The following is a 17,393-nucleotide window of genomic DNA, read 5'->3' on the forward strand; positions in this document are numbered from 1 at the left end:
CCAGGGGTCTGAAGTTTCTGTCCAATGGGCAAAACTACTGTTGTAGAGATGTTGAGGAAAATAGGTTTTCTGGTATTTATCAAAATTGTCCAACAAATGCTATGTCTGGGTCAGCTAAAGAGAAAGTGTTAGCTTCAAAAGAATTTTGCTACAAGAGCCTGAGATTTTAGGTTGGGAGAAAAAAAATATATATATATATATATTTTTTTTTATAGCGTTTGAAAGGAGCTTGAACCACATATGCTGATTCTAATTCAAAAGAGATGGTATCTAGTAGGTCAAACACGGTGCCTGGCCCAGAGAATGAATCTGGGCCAAAACTAACTTGAAAGTTCCAAATCAGATTTTTTTTTACCCTAAAATGTTAAGAGATGAATTGCCCAGCCAGGCGGTACAGATACAAATCAAATCTCAGGGTGATTTTGGTTCTATTCCTGATTGGGCTGCTGACTCACCTCATTAACAGGCACCTTCCTCTCTGCTTCTTAATGGCCTGTTGGCAAAGAAACCAAAGCCAAACTAGTTGCCCTGGAGTTGGTTCCAACTCATGGCAAATGCATGTGTGTTCAGAGTGGAACTGTGCTCCATAGAATTTTCAATGGCAGTGATCTTTTGTAAGTAGATTTCCAGGCCTTTCTTCCAAGGCAGCTCTGGGTGGTAGCAAAGCACTTAAACCGTTTGCACCAATCAGGGACTTGGTAGCATAAGGATAATAAGGAAACACTTCTGAACTTCTTTACTTCAGAACCAGAAAATGAGGAGAAAATGATCCCCCAGCAAAACTGGTGTCACCTGTACATCTCATTGTTAACGACTTTGGAGTTAGAAAAACCAGAACCAGTTGCCCTCAAGTTGATTCTGACTCATGGTGACGCCATGTGTTCCAGAGTGGAACTGTGCTTCACAGGGTTTTCAATGGCTGATTTTCCAGAAGTACTTGCCAGGCCTTTCTTCCAAGGTGTCTCTGGGTAGACTTGAACCTCCAACCTTTCAGTTAGCAGCCAAGTGTATTAACCATTTACAGAAAAACCAAACCAAACCCACTGTCGTCGAGTTGATTCCAACTCGTAGCGACCCTATAGGACAGAGTAGAACTGCCCGATAGAGTTTCCAAGGAGCGCCTGGCAGATTCGAATTGCCGACCTCTTGGTTAGCAGCTGTAGCACTTAACTACTATGCCAGCCATTGCAAATCCAATCCCTGTCACTTCATTCCTCGGGGCCTCAATTTCCTCATTGAAAGCACAGGAATTACCGTATTTTACTCAAATAACGTACACATTCTGCATTTGTTTGCCAGCCACGCCCCCACCCCTGCCAGCGAGGCACCCTCACAAGCGCCACCATGCCAATCCTCTTCCACGTGTTGCTATATATGTTTTTAAAAATTAGCATACCATGCTTACAAAAATACCTCATGGTTGGAGGGCAAAGTCTGCAAACAAATGCAGAAAAAAAAAAAAAAAGAAGGCATGCGTTATTTGCATAAAAATATGGTGTCACCCCTAGGGCATAGGATTATTCTAAGGATGAGATAAATTAGATAATGTATGTGAGGTGGTACTTGCTACACAGTAAGAGCCCAAAATACACGGCTGTTGATGTTATATAATTGGTTATCTGATTTCCAGCCTACAGCAGACTGGAAGCAGCAGAGTAGAAGGGCCTGAGGGACTGCTTCGGAAAGGCCCACTGGCAGCAGGAAAAAGTGACAGGTCGCAGCCTGACTACAAGGGAGGAAAGAGAAAAACTATAAAAAGCAGGAACAAAAACTCAAAAGGCACAGCAGTCTTGGGCATTTACTAAAAGAACAAAGAGCCCTCTCAGGTCAGTAGCCTCCGAGAGACTCCTTACCCTACAGCCCCCATGGGGACTCATGTCTACAGCAGTAAGGTGAATGATTTCTCTCCCCACCTCCTCCCCATCAAAAAAAAGGGTTTGCGGGGGGTCATAGTTTGCCTTTCCCATTAGTGGGGACATTGACCAAATGCTCACAGGTATGAAATCTTCAAAGTCAGGGTCAGCAGAGAAGAAACCCCAGTAGGCTCCTTTGGTGGTCTAAAAGTAAACCAAGTTCAAGTGCAACAAAAGAGCTGTGATTTTTAATAGTACAGAGAGAAGGCTGACCCCCCTGCCCCACTGTCCACATCTTCCAACCTGCACTTCCCGCAGAGTCAGAGTTAGAAACAGGACCCTTGGGAGCAGGCTTCCAGATCCTGGAATACAGCTGAGGGAGAGTGAATGCCAGGCTGCAAATGGCCATCCCACTCCAAGCCATCTCCACTCTGATGTCTAATCCACCACCTGGAGTAGAGGCCAGAGTTGATTTTTTTTAAATCGAAGCCTTGAACTGCTGACTTGGAAGCTAGAGCCCAGGCTGAAGAAAGCAGGACAGAGACGGAGTACATGAAGGACATTCCTTAAGCATGGCTCCCAAGGCTAGGTGGGATCTGGGCAGACCTTCCTGAGACCTTCGTAGGATCCGGGCAGAAAATGCTCTTCTAGAGGATTCCAAGCCCTGGGAGCTCCTGGGCACACATTAAGCTGAGAACCCAAAGTCTCATTCTAAGCCTGACCAGCTGGTGGAGATGGCCCAGCTGATGGACCACCCCTTGGCTGGAGTTGACTCAGAAATTAAGTGGGAATGAACTCCCTAGCTAACGTCAGATCTCAGCACCACCACTTACTAATGGTGTAGAAAACTGAAGAGATTCCAGCATAAGAGTTTTAAGGTGGCCAGTCAGGAAGTACTGTAGAACCAACACATAGTAGGTAGATAGGGAAACCATGTTTTCCCTAAAATAATGTTCACTCCCCTCTTAGGAATACTATGGTTGGTCTTATTTCTGTCAACATTGGGACCCTTGTTATTTTAACAGCATGAAAATTTGGTGTTGAAAGTGCCCACCTCCATCCCTGCCATATTTTTTTTTCCCCTAAGTCCTTGCTGCAAAGGGCTGTATTCGAATATCCAGAAATACTGAGTGCGTTTTATTCTGGTAATGGTAGTCCCACAATTCCTCAGCCCTGTCCAGCCACAGGCATTAAATAATAGCTCTCAGGTTTTAGTGTTTACCATGTGCCAGGACAATATTCTCAGTGTCTCAGAGATATTAATGGATTTAATTCTCACACCTAATGGTGTAGAATGGAGCCCGTGTTGTAAAGTACTTGGCTGCTAACTGAAAGGTTGGAGGTTTGAACCCACCAGCCGCTCTGTGGGTGAAAGATGTGGCAGCCTGCTTCCCTAAAGATTACACCTTGGAGACCCTATGGGGCAGTTCTCTTCTATCCTATAGGGTCACTATGAGTCAGAATCGACTCGACGGCAATGAGTTTTTTGGTTTAATGGTGTGGAACAGACCTTGAATAATAAATATTTAACAGGCACACTCCCATTTCTCTGTTAAAATAATCTTTGTTTCAGTACTTTAACAAGGAAGACTGTGTTTTCCACTTCTACTCTCATGTTACGGTAAGCCAGTTCTCAGGAGTAAGAGAAAATAAACACAGCCCACTCAGCAAGGGCAGGAGGAGGCTGAGCCTCAGTGCTGGACAGCACAGGCAGGGGTGGGTTATCCAATAGGCAGGGTAAGCACAGTGCTTACCTTGCTTACCAGATCATCTGTAGTGAACAATTTCACATGGGTTTCACCACATCAAAGATGTGGAATTGTTCACTACAGATTAGTAAGTAAGCACGAGTAAGCCCATGCTTACTTGCTTACTGGGTCATTTGAAAAGAGGCTTTGATGCTGTAGGAAGATGCTATGAGGTTGGGAGAGAGACAGATGCCAGCCATACCTAGAAGCAGAATCTTTGATGTGGTGAAAAAATGTGAAATTTTCACTACAAACAATCTGGTAAGCAAGGTAAGCATGGTGCTTACCTTGCCTATTGGGTAATCTGCTCTTGAGCACAAGGTTGGGGCTTGTAGCTGCCTGCATGTCAGCCAGCGAGGAGCCTGGGTTCACTGCTTCTCGGTGCTTTCAGATGCCAATGACTGAACACGAGAAAGCATGGAGGTGTGAGTTGACAAGAGCAGCAGTGGCAAGACCACAGTGGAAAAAGGAGTGGGACGTCAGCAAAGACAGGGCGCTGGGTAGGACTCATCTTTTCTTAAGAGAAGATCTTGGCAGAGGTGCTGTCTTCTGATCATGGGAAGCTCAACTACTGAGGTACCTTGGTGATGCCTGTTTCTAGTATGGTTTGAAGGATTCCACTGAGAAAATGTAGCTTGTTCTGCCTGGACTTTTGGTTTCCATCCATGGTGATGTTGACTTGTCTTTGGTGTAGAAGGAAAATTCACACACGACCACTCAGGTGAGCAGAAATTGTTTCTGTTAACTGAGCTGAACTTGCTTATGAGCCTCCGTTTAGACCAATTGCGGAAACAACTTAATCTTTTTTCCATTTCTACTTTTGGCCCCCAAAATATTTTTTTAAATCATTTTTCCATTTCTTCTTATGATGGAAAAACCCGTAATCTTGCCATTTCAAGGTAACTCAGTCTCTTCCAACAGAAAGTGTAGCCTATCCATTTATTACTTAGTCAAGTCAGGATTTAAACAGTCAATTCAATGTTGAAATTCCCTGTCAGAGCTGTTGATTTTCCTCAAAGGTTCTCTTCTCCTTCCAAGATATTGCCTGAGTGCAAGCAGCACACTCAGAGAGTTTGGGGAACTCATGGTGGCAGGTGAAGAGGGTTGTTCAGGTCCTGACTGCTGTCCACGGCTGAGGTAACTTGACACACCTGGCTTGGGACCTGGGTTGTCATTCACTGATGCCTATAACCTAGGTCTCTGCATTCTGAGCTCTGTATGCCCTCCCCCAGACCTCCCCTGGGCTAAATGCCCCCTCAGCACTTCCTCACCACCTGCTGGGACTTGAGGGTGTCTGTGGTTCTTCCCCAGCATTCACAGTTCACATCCCCTCTCCGCTTAATTACACCACACCAGCCATTTACACTCTGTGCCAGCCCCTCTCCGCCATGTTGGCCCAGGGCACTTTGGGAACCCACCTTCTTCCCCAGCTTCAGTAGGAAGTGGGGCCAAAGATTCTAGCCCAGAGTGGAATCTAGGGAGCATTTCAACCTTCTCTGTCCTCTTCTCTCTCTAGGGCCCTTCCCCGCCTCCAAGAAGGCTTGTATCTCTTCCCCGTGTGGCAGGAAACAGCCCTTTCCTCTCCATGCTTGTAATAAAATCTCTAAGCTCTAAAAAAAAAAAAAAAAAGCTCTGGTTCCTTGGAATTCAGAGGTCTCTCTCATTCTGGTCTCAGAACCACTTAGCTGGCACAAAAGCCCAAAAACCTTGGCTTTCACAACCTTTCACAACTGAAATGGCAGTATTTTGGAAATCAAAAGCTAAACATTGACTGCTTTGTTCGAGTCTGGGTTCTGCCCTCCCCCTAAGGTAAGGAAGGCCATAGCTACTTGGATTGAGTGTCCTGGGCAGCAAGAATGACCCAGAATAAAAAATGCATGAATACTATTTCAGAATATCACACTTCAGCATTTGTAATTCAGGAGGTCTGAGCTCTGGTGGCTGTGGATTTATCAGGAGAACTGCCTTGGTGGTGCTCTGCACAACACAGGTGTGGGCAGAAAGCCAGGTGTACACACACTTAGCTGAATCACGGAGCTCTTGCACAGGCTCTGTCCACCTCAGGGGTCTCAGGAGAGACGCCTGATTTGGGGTGTCTTGGCTGATGGAGTGTGACATGAGGGATGGCCCCCTTCCACCTCTCAGAAAATCAAAGTGGGCATCGTGGCAGTGGTCCCTTGCCTGGAATAAACGAAGTAATGAGTGATGTGTCTTTCCCCAGATGTGTTCAGTATATGTGTGTGCAGAGAGTGTACATGCGTGCACACACAGGTGGTGAGCTCAGATAGGTGCGTGCCTGCCATTTAGTATTTATGCTGGTCGCTGCAGGTAGCTTATAGAGTAAATGGGAGAGAAAAAGAAATAGCCTATTAGTCAGTGTGATAGCCCACAAAATGGTTTGGCAACCCTTAACCACATCATAGATCATATCAGAGGTCATGGGGCACAGGGCAGGTCACGTTCTGGGGGCTGGAGGCCTGGTGTCTCATTCTGGCTTGGCTGTTACCCCTGGGCAAGGCCATTGTGACCTCTGTGGAGCATTACTGCCTCCTTTTCAAGAAGAGGAGGGTGCATGGACAATCGCCAAATTCCCTCCCAGGATTAATGCTTTGTGTTCAAGGAGATGCTTCCCAAGGCTACCACGTGATTCGGTACCTGCCTGCCTCTGTAAAAACTGGTTGTGAGAGAGATGCTAAAAGAATACGAATCATTTTTAGAGACCACATTAAAACAGTTACACATTAATAACATTTACTTTGACTTAAGGCTCAAGTTTCCATGTATTTTCAGTGTCCCCTCCCCACTACCACCAATATGCAGTAAATTTCCAAAGGAAAATGGAAAAGATCTGTTACTGTAAACACTCAATTCCTCTATGCTTTGAAGTCACTGAATGTTATTCTTTTCAAATTCAAGATAGGGAACTGAGCCCAAGTATTTGAATCTTTCCCCTCCCAGTTCCCATCATTATGACAAAAGGAGTATACAGACTTGGGGGAGGGGGCAGGGCTCTGTCATAGAAGGAGCCATCCAAATGTCAGAAACTTCATGTAAATTCTACAGAGCAGAGTACAGGTGGGGCCAGATTAAAGGGCCGACCTACCTGTAAGTCACCATGTGGGAAAGAGCTGCCTACCTGGAGATGAAGAAGAGCCTCCCTCCCCACCCTCCCTTCCTCCACCAGCTGAAACTCCTTAACACTTTCCAAAACCAAACCAAACCTGTTGCTGTGGAGTTGATTCCGACCCACTACAACCCTATAGGACAGGGTGGAATTGCTCTGTAGTGTTTCCAAGGAGCGCCTGGTGGATTTGAACTGCCAACCCTTTGGTTAGCAGCCGAGCTCTCTAACCACTGTACCACCAGGGCTCCATACTTCCAAGTTCTGGTAAAAGAAAAGGGAGGAAAGAGAGGGCTGTTAGACTGGTGGTTCTCAACCTCGGCTGGACGTTGGGGGGAAAAGAAAGACAGTTGCTGATGAATTGATTCTGACTCGTGGAGAAGGCATGTGTGTTGGACGAGAACTGTGATCCATATGATTTTCAATGGGTGATTTTTCAGAAGTAAATCACCAGGCCTTCAAAGGTGCCTCTCGGTGAATTTGAACTTCCAGCCTTTCGGTTAACAGCCTAGTGTGTTAACCAGAGTCCCCGGGTGCTATAAATAGTTAATGTGCTAGGCTGCTAAACTGAAAGAAGTTCAAGTTCTCGGAAGAAAGGCCTGGTGATCTACTTCCAAAAAAAAAAAAAAAAACAGCCACTGAAAACCCAATAGAGCACAGTTCTACTCTGACACACACGGGGTTGCCATGAATTGGAACTGACTCGACAGCAACTGGACATTGGAAATATCTGGGAAATTTAAATAGTACTGATGCCTAAGGCCCAGAAAATTCTGAGATTTCTGAGTTGGTTTGGGGTGCAGACTAGGCAGCAGGAATTTTAATGTATGGCCACGCTGAGAACCACTGCACGAAGGAAGCCATGGGGAGCCGTCTCAGTGCAGCCTGCCTGTTTGGGGAAGGCAGCTGATAGAAGGTCCCTGGGCGAGGGGAGGTGTGATGCTCGCTCCCACTGGCATGGACAAAGACCTGAAAAAGTTAGGCATGGGGCAGCATTAAGGAGGACTGCCCTGTCAGAGAAGTGGGCACTGCTCAGTGACTTTCTTCTGACAGCAGGAACATTCCTCTGCTCCAGGCCCTCCCTCCCTCTCCTCACATTATTGCCACCTCCCTCCGCCTCTCCAGGACAAGGGCCTTCTCATTTGACCAACCACAGAAATACCAACATTTACTTTCTGTCTTTTCTTGGATCCAAAAGATTCAGTGAGGAAAGAACATAATCTCTAGTCAACCCAAAAAAACTCCATTGCTGTTGAGTTGATTCCGACTCATAGTCCCTAATAGAGATTATGAGTTCTCAATTGAAGTCTGATGTTGCTAGTTGCCGTCGAGTTGATTTCAACTCATGTGCAGAGCAGAACTGCTCCACAGAGCTTTCAAGGCTGTGACCTTTTGGAAGCAGATTTTCAGGCCTGTCTTTCGAGGTACCTCTAAAACCTAGTGCCATCGAGTCGATTCCGACTCATAGCCACCCTCTAGGACAGAGTAGAACTGCCCCATAGAGTTTCCAAGGAGCGCCTGGTGGATTTGAACTGCCGACCCTTTGGCTAGCAGCCGTAGCACTTAACCACTACGCCACCAGGGTTTCCAATTGAAGTCTAGAGGGAGGAAAAACAGTAGCTCATAATAATAGAAAAAGGAAATAGAAATGGAAAGCATAAAATAGGATGACAGAAGTTAGATAAAATAGATATTTCAATCATATGACACAATTAAACTCTCTTCTTAAAGGACAGAAGCTGTAAAGTTGGTATGGTCTTACCCTGGGATACTGTCTTCCCTTTCCTTTTCCAGATCTTACTCTGCTGGCATTGGGAGCTGAATGGGGAGTAGGAGAGCCATTCACATAATGAGTCAGTTATTGAAGGTGGGGGAGGCTTCCCTGGCCTCCTTTTGGATGGACTGGTTCTATCTGCTGGTGGTGGCCTCTGTCCGTGTTGTGGCCTCCGTGTAGATGAGAGTGTGGTTTACTTGGATTGGGGTTTAGCCTCCTTCTGGTCCCCTCTTCACCATTTCCCTTTGGTCTCACCAGTGGTCCATTCCCCCAAGCTCTCCAGACAGAGCATCCTCTTACTTAACTAGGTGGCCCCTCAATTCCTGCCCCTCCTCTCACCTTCAGCTCCTTTCTGTAGAAGCACAGGAACTGCTGAGATCCTCACAGGCCCCCTTTAAGTGCTACGGAGGACTGAAGTGGGTGACTTCATCTTCTTCCCAGACACACTAAGCCACCATGACGGGCTATCCTAGAAAGCACCTTGTGTTCAGAAATCCAAAAGTCCAGATCACTTGGGGGAAAATTCTTTCATATCTTCAAGGTTTGAATATTTTACACAATAGAAAAAGAAGAAAAATTTAATCTTATAAAACTAACATAACTCTGATACCAAATCCAGACACACACCATGAAAAGGAAAACTATAGCCTACTTTCACTTTTCAAGTCAGCTGCAAAAACACTAAATACTGTAGTAACAAACTCAGTCTAATCATAGAATAAAAGTATAATACATGAATAAGTGGAGTTTGTTCAAGGTATGTGGTGGTCATTTGTTTAAAAAAAAAAATTCTCCTAAAATTAATCTTTAAAGCCCAAAGGGGGTAGGGAGACAATTAAAAGGAAAATTTTTTTTTGGTGGCGGGGGGGGACTTGATACCTTGACACTAAAGTTAGTCTGGTTGAATGATTTCATAAGAATATAGGAAATTTTGAAATAGAAGAGTAATTATAAGGAATTTGCTTTGCCAAATATTAAAATTTCTTTCAAAGTTACAGTATTTAAAATGGTATGGTAAACCAGTTGTCATCAAGTCAATTCTGACTCATACCAAAATTGATCAGTGGAATAAAATAGAAAATCCTAAAATAGAGACAGGTGCACATGATAGTTAAATATATGATAAAGATAAAGGATAGTAAAGTAGTATTTGAAATCAGTGGCAAAAGAATGGATTATATAATAAACTGTGCTGGGGATAACTGCTTAAGCCTTAGCATTAAAAAACAAACAAAAAAAGACCTTAACCTTATACTATTTGCCAAAATCCAAATGGATTAAAAGTAAAAATTTTCACATAAAAAATTAAATAAAAAATACTGGAATAAAATTTAGTTGAATATCTAAATGTAACTGTGGAGACCAAAGGCACCTTGGTTGCACAGTGGTTAAAGCGCTTGGCTGCTAACCGAAAGGTTGCCGGTTCAAACCCACCAGCCGGTCTCAAGGAGAAAGATGTGGCAGTCTGCTTATGTAAAGATTACAGCTTTGGAAACCCCATGGGGCAGTTCTGCTCTGTCCTGTAGGGTTGCCGTGATTGGGAATCAACTCGGTGGCAACAGGTTTGGCTTGGTTTTGGGTAGTGGATAAACCATGAATGAAAAGTGTGGTCAATTTGCTTATGTTGTTGTTATGTGTTATCCAGTCATTTCTGACTCACAGCGGCCCTATGTACGACAGAATGAAACACGGTGCGGTCCTGCACCATCCTCACAATCATTGTTATGCTTGAGCCCATTGTTGCAGCTACTGGGTCAGTCCATCTCATTGAGGGTCTTCCTCTTTTTCACTCGACCTCTGCTTTACCAAGCATGATTAAAATTTCTATATACATGCCAATTTCTTTTTCTATATATATGCCAACTCCCATGTGTCTGTCAGTTTGTCATACTGTGGGGGCTTGCGTGTTGCTGTGATGCTGGAAGCTATGCCACTGGTATTCAGATACCAGCAGGGTCACCCATGGAGGACAGGTTTCAGCTGAGCTTCCAGACTAAGACAGACTAGGAAGAAGGACCTGGCAGTCCACTTCCGAAAAGAATCAGCCACTGAAAACCTTATGAATAGCACTGGAACATTGTCTGATATAGTGCTGGAAGATGAGCCCCCCAGGTTGGAAGGCACTCAAAAGATGACTGGGGAAGAGCTGCCTCCTTAAAGTAGAGTCGACCTTAATGACGTGGATGGAGTAAAGCTTTCGGGACCTTCATTTGTGACAATGAGCTCAAGCATAACAACGATTGTAAGGGTGGCTCAGGACCGGGCAGTGTTTCGTTCTGTTGTGCATAGGGTCGCTATGAGTTGGAACCGACTCGATGATACCTAAACAACAACAACAACATATACATGCCAAAACAAAACAGAAACCTTCTTTTCAGTTCCATCCCCATACACATTCCAAAAACAGAATCAAAAACCAGATAATAAACTGGATGTACTATTTGGATCAGACATGACATACAAAGGGTTAAAATTTGTAGGATAAAAGAGGGCTCTTCAAATTTATAAGAATGATAGAAAATTAAATTGACAGCAAATGTCAAAAGTCTCAGAAAAATTCACATCCTATGACCAGCAAATACCCTTCTAGGAATTTATTCTAAGGAATTAATTGTACATGTTTGTAAATATATGTGTTAGAGTATTTTTCAAAGAGTTGCCTATGAAAGCCAAGAGAGAATGGAAAGAAAAAAAAAAAGAAGAAGGAAGGGAGGGAGTGAAGAAGGACCTTAAATGTCCTCAAATAGGAAATTGGTCAAAGAAATTATAATACAGTTGGCAACTGATAGTAATTGAAAAAAATCTGGAAAGATGCTCATAATGATATGTACAGGGAGTTTTTTTTATGGAAACAACTATATTTAAATACATACACAAATATATTCATAAGGAAATCTGGAAGCTTCTATGCCAAAATGTTAATTTATCATTGGTTATCTCTGGGTTAATGGGTTATTGCTGACTTTTCTCAGTTTTGTATACGTGTAATTTCTTCTTATAATGACTATGGTTTAGTATGAAATAAAAAAAAAGTATTTAAAAAATGTTATTCTGAGAACTTCAGGCTAGGTACAATAACTTCAAGACATTAATTAGGCTGGTCTGTAAATATGTGCTCATTCCTATCCTGGTTCGTCTCCTCCGCTCCTGTATCCTGCCCGCCAGCTCTAGGAAGAGCTCCTGGACCTCCTAGGCCCTCCATCTCCTCCAAGCTTCCGAGCCATGTGTGATACACCACCTCATACTTGTTCTTTCAGTGTTTCACATGTCTTTGTCCAGTCTCCACAGCTGCAGGGTTGGGCCTTGTGATTCTTCTGTACCTCCCTCAGGGCTCCAAGCAGAGCTGAGTAGCTGCTTCAGGGAGAAGGGCTGGGCCTGAATTCTCTGGCAGGGAGAACTGATGAGAAAGTCAGTGGACCCAGGAGATCAGCTGAGGCATTATCTGGCCGGGGCAGCTGAGGAGGCCAAAGACCACGACACAGCATCCGTGAGCTGAGTGGAGCCCACCTTGTAGTGGGAAGGCAGGCAGAGACCTACTGTTAACAGCTTTCCCAAACTCTTCAAATTTCCATGAATCATTTGTCGTGTTAATCTGTACTTTTTTTTGTCTCCATGTGACGTGAACAGGTTCTAATGTTCCCATGGACCAACCCTGCTGTCGTGGTCTCTATGACTTTGAGCCAGAAAACCAAGGAGAACTAGGATTTAAAGAAGGGGACATCATTACACTGACCAATCAAATAGATGAAAACTGGTATGAAGGAATGATACGTGGGGAATCTGGATTCTTCCCCATTAATTATGTGGAAGTGGTTGTGCCTTTACCTCAGTAAATGTGTCACTCGAACTTTGGACGTACTTTCAGAACTGAAATGAATTCACACCAATGCTCTCAGTGTGGTGTTCTGTGACATCCTCGCTCTTTGACCAGCTTAACGACTTTTGTATGTGTGTTCTCTTTTTCATATATTTTGTATCACTTTAATTTGTATAAATGACCTTGTCTTAGCTACATAAAAATATACAGTTTTCTTTTTTGCTTATTGTTTTGAAAGTCATTGGTTAAATGTATGTGCTTCTTGTTGCTAAAAACAAATGACACCCATTGGAGTTATGTCAATGGATTGCCTATCTTCCTCAGCTGCAGTGGTTTTAAAACTCAACATTTGAAACTAAGAAATGCTAGATATTTTGTTTCTTGACTTTACTGATGGCCTCCGTTTTTTTCCCTTCAACGTGTTTTAGCTTACCTGTGACTAGCCCAATAAATATGACACACTGCACTGCCAAAAGACGTTGGTTATTCTGAATGTTGAGTTGATTTTTAAGCACAGTCTTCCAGCTGCAAACTCCACCTGCCCCATGGCTAACTAGGGGGTCACAGCACATAGATGTCTAGATCCTGGCTCCTGACCAAGGTCAGGATGCCAGAGAGTGGCCTTTAATTCCTGTCTTAAACACGGCACACCCTTCTTTCTAGTTTGGGGATGGAAAACCCTTCCATGTAATATTTAAGTTTATTTTTTAAAAGAGCCTAACTCAGCTACTGCTGCTGGCAAATACTGCATAGGTTTTTAAAGCAAGCCCTGTTATAGATGCTTAGTAAATAGCATGATCATGTAGGCTCGATGAGCCAGCCTTGGGCCTTAACCCAGCGAAACCCACAATAACCCTGTTAGATAATGGGAAGGTATCGTTTTCCCTTTTGTAGAGGAGACTCATTGAATGACTTGCCCAATATCAAAGAGCCAAGAGGTGGCAGAGTCAAAGTTTGAACTCGGATTGTACACTGCACCACACTGCCCACTTATGTCTCTATCCAGGTCGCCTGGAAGAGTGTTGCTGTTCACTGACATTTGTAAGAAATGCTCAGAGGCCAGAATGGTTTGTTAAGATCATCTAACACCAGGTGTCCCAGTCTCCTGAGTCCTTGGTACATCAGTAAATTCCCAACAACATACTTGGGCATTTTCTCTTTCCTTTGCTTTCCCACCAGACACCTATACACACACACAGATACACGCTGTCTCCAAAACAGTTGTACCTGTAGTGTCTATAATAAAATAATGATGTTGTTGTTGTTAGCTGCCATTGAGTCAGCCCCCGACTCATGGCCACCCCGTGCACAACAGAACTGCTGCTTGGTCCTGTGCCACCCCATGATTGATTGCAGACAGAACTGTTATGATCCATAAGGTTTTTATGGGCTGATTTTTGGAAGTAGGTTGCCGGGACTTTCTTCCTAGTCTGTCTTAGCCTAGAAGCTCTGCTGAAACTTGTTCGGCATCATAGAAACATGCAGGCTTCCACTGACGGATGATCGGTGCCTGCACTTGAGGTGCATTGGCTGGGAGTTGAACCTGGGACCCCATCATGGAAGGCAAGAATTCTACTAACAGCTCTTCAGTAGGCTAGCCTGGGCATGTCCTCACAGCACAGAGGTTCAAGAGCACAGGTGTAAAGGCTGAAGTGATTCTTCATGCATCTGTTTATATGAAGCCTGCTATCATCCCAAGGGGCCCTGCTGGCAAAGTGATTAAAGTGCTCAGCTGTTAGCTAAAAGGTCAGCAGTTCCAACTCATCAGCCACTCTGTGGGAGAAAAATGTGGCTGGCAGTCTACTACCATAAGATTTACAGCCTTGGAAACCCTGTGGGGCAGTTCTACTCTGTCCTACAGGGTCGCTATGAGTAGGAATCCACTGGATGGCATCAGGTTTGGTTTGGATGGGGCTACCATCCCATTGGAGCCCTGGCAGTATAGTGGCTAAGAGCTTGGCTTCTAACCAAAAGGTCATCAGCTTGAACCCACCATCTCCTCCTTGGAAACCCTATGGGGCAATTTTACTCTGTCCTATAGGGTCGCTATGAGTTGGGATCAACTCAACAGCAACAGGTACCATCCCATTGGCTAAACAAGTCACAAGACTGGACCCAGAGTCAGAGTGGAAGAGTTTTTGCAGTTATATGGAAAAGGGTAAAGAAGTGGGGGACATTACTCAAACACAATTGTAAGTATTAATATTCATCATAATTATAAATATTAATATTCATAAACAAATTAGGTTTGTCTAGCTTCATCTTCCTTAAGGGTATGTTCTTTTTTTTCTGAGGTTCTTTGGTCCCTCAAACAAGTGGACTCCTGAAAGGCACATATTTTCCTCAGCTTGGGCATTGCATCAAGTGACATCCCACCTTCACTTTGCCTTCCCCTCTTGTAAATTTACCTGGTGTCCATTTTCATGACACCATATGTGGCTATAGGCATGGTCTTGGCCTCAGTGAATAAAATTGGCTTTTCTTCAAATCTCCCCTGGGGCACTGAGCACGGCCAGCTACGATTTGGCCAATGGGCAGCACCCAGGGTTGGTCTCAAGGGGCTGACCAGGGAGAGTATAATCCTACTTGAGATAGGAGGGAATACAAAGAGCAGGAAGGGCAAGTGAAAAACCATGTCTGTAAGGAACAACAAGACATCAGCTAGAGGGCCAAATATCCACACCATGGTCAAGTCTAGAGGACAGAAACAGGAGCAATAGACAGCAGAGTCAGGGAACTGTGGGGGGGACATGTCCTAGTGAACTGCGCTTAGTAGGAAGATGCACTGCCGTTTAAACATGCTGAATTATCTGCCTAGAAGAAGCCCAAAACTTGGACCGGTCTCCTCTGACATAAAGATTCTTATCTGCTGCAGAGCTGAGTCATGGAGATGAGGCTAAGGATCAAAGTGGATGTTATGGCTCCTCCAGGAAAAATTGCTCCAGCTTCTTGGAATGTCCTGGGACCAAGGGTTCCTGGGGACCTTTGGAATTAGAACAATTCAGGCCTGGGCTGTTAGGAGCTAGTTTTCATCTGTTACCCCACATGCAGGAAGGATTAGTCATGTCCACCTCTATGGAGGAAAAATCACCTTCCTAGGCCAGGTGTATCATTTGCTTTACAGCATTTTCCTGTTCAATTTTCACAGCAACACTGTGTTATGGATTGAATTGTATCCCCAAAAAGGTATGCTGAAGTCCTAACCCCTGCACCAGTTAATGTGAGCTTGTTCAGGGAAATAAGGTTTTTCTTTGCAGATATTATCAGCTATTAACCTACTGAAGTCATACTGGAGTAGGGTGGGTCCTAATCCCAACCCCTATGAGGGGCATCTTATAAAAGAGAAGGGCAAGGGCAAATATTGTATGATTTCACTAATATAAAATACTTAGAATAGGCCAATGTATAGAGATTACTGTTTAATAGTGGTTATCAAGGGTGGGAGGGATAGTGTAAGGGAGGAGTCATTGTTTAGGTAGCATTGAGTTTTTGTTTATGGGGGATGGAAAATTTGGCAATGGAAATGGGTGATGACTGCACAATATCACTGATGTAATTGGTGTTATTGAACTATGCATGTGAAAAAATGTTGAATTGGCCAATGTGTTCTTTATATTTTTACAACAATAAAATAATATTTTTAAGAAAGAGGGACAGACATGGAAATAGAGTCACATACAGGGGGAAAACAGATGCCATAAGGTCATGAGGGCAGATGCTTCTATACGAAGCAAAATAAAGCGAAGAAACGCCCAGGGCTACAGAAACTGAAAAAGACAGAGAGAGCAAAGAGAGAGGGGGCATAGCCCTACTGATCCTTTGAATTTGGACTTCTAACCTCCAGAACGGTTAGAAAATAAATGTCTCTTCTTTAAAGCCACCCACTTTGTGGTATTTTATTATGGCAGTCCTAGGAGACTAAGACACACTAAATGGCAGGTAGTAATGTTTCTATTTGCAGATGAAGAAATACAGGCTTATAGAAGGTAAGCAACTTGCTGAATATCACAGAGCTCAACTCTAAAGGCCATTCTATTTCTTACTACTGTCTTTCCCTGTCATATTTGTGTTTTGGAGTATCTGCCTCACATACCCCTTTGTCCACTAAAAAGGGGCCCATTAACCATTTTGTACACTGTGAACCTGCCCCCGTGGATCCCAGTTGCTTAGGCCACATATATGTACCCAGATCAAAGCAGGCCAACCAGTCTCTTCCGAGGACACATGGAATTTTCCATATGCTTTTGGGTTTATAGATACTCATCCTTAGTCTATTTATACCCTTTTGTTCTCTTTTACCAGGCTATCAAAACTTCAAATTTTATATTTTTATTTTACTGCTCTTCTATTGTTATCTTTTATTTTTAACTCAATTTATTGGGATTTTATCTAAACTTTTTCTTCTTTCTAGGTAACATTTAAAATTTATAAGGGCTGGTTTTAATCTTTATATCATTTGAAATTTATTTGTTTTACATTATTAAACTCATTTCTATTGGGTTTAAGTATTTTATTTTTAAGCATGGTGTCAACTTTTCTTACTGTTAGAGGGGTCCTGATTTTTCCTCAGTGGAAGCCGCTCTGTTAGCACATCACTCCTGCCGTTGCCCACCCTCCACTAACTCTAACCCAGAGCAGGAGTGACAATCTAAATATGAGGTTGGAGAGAGGAGCATGTGTGGTTGGAGAGAGGAGCATGTGTCAGAGTCCCTTCTTCTCCTCCTTGTCTTAGGACTTGGCCTGTCTGCAGAGAACATGGGTTATCAATTGCTTATGGCCATGCTGTGAACTCAGTGAGAAAGGCCCTGTGCCGTGCGTTAGGTTTATGGTGGTCTGGGCCTTCTGTGACTGGGTGGGTAAGTCTACCTGATTCTGGGGTTCAGAATGAGGATGCCCCCTTGCCCAGAGGTATGAGTCACATTTTCCAGTATTGACTTCTCTAGTAATAAGGTGATATTTTGGCCTCCATGTCCCTCATCTTTTGTGTTACTTCTCAGTTGCTTCTTAATTGGGAGTTTTCAAATGCCAACATCTGCCATGTTTGCTCACTAACTTCGAGAATGAGGCAGAAGGATACTCA

General features: G+C 43.8%; 1 protein-coding gene across 2 annotated transcripts in view; it reads left to right on the plus strand.

Annotated features, from left to right (window-relative positions):
- SH3GL3 (SH3 domain containing GRB2 like 3, endophilin A3) overlaps window positions 1-12,788 on the plus strand; it is a 193,930-nt gene extending 181,142 nt beyond the window's left edge. For both annotated transcript variants that reach the window (XM_023552988.2, XM_064267193.1), the window contains one exon: window positions 12,124-12,788. In XM_023552988.2, the coding sequence (XP_023408756.1) occupies window positions 12,124-12,329 (206 nt within the window). In that variant the 3' untranslated portion in view covers window positions 12,330-12,788. The remainder of the gene's footprint in view (window positions 1-12,123) is intronic.
- Window positions 12,789-17,393: the final 4,605 nt, after the last annotated feature.

This window comes from Loxodonta africana, chromosome 13 (assembly GCF_030014295.1).
Source record: "Loxodonta africana isolate mLoxAfr1 chromosome 13, mLoxAfr1.hap2, whole genome shotgun sequence".
Lineage (NCBI taxonomy): Eukaryota > Metazoa > Chordata > Mammalia > Proboscidea > Elephantidae > Loxodonta > Loxodonta africana.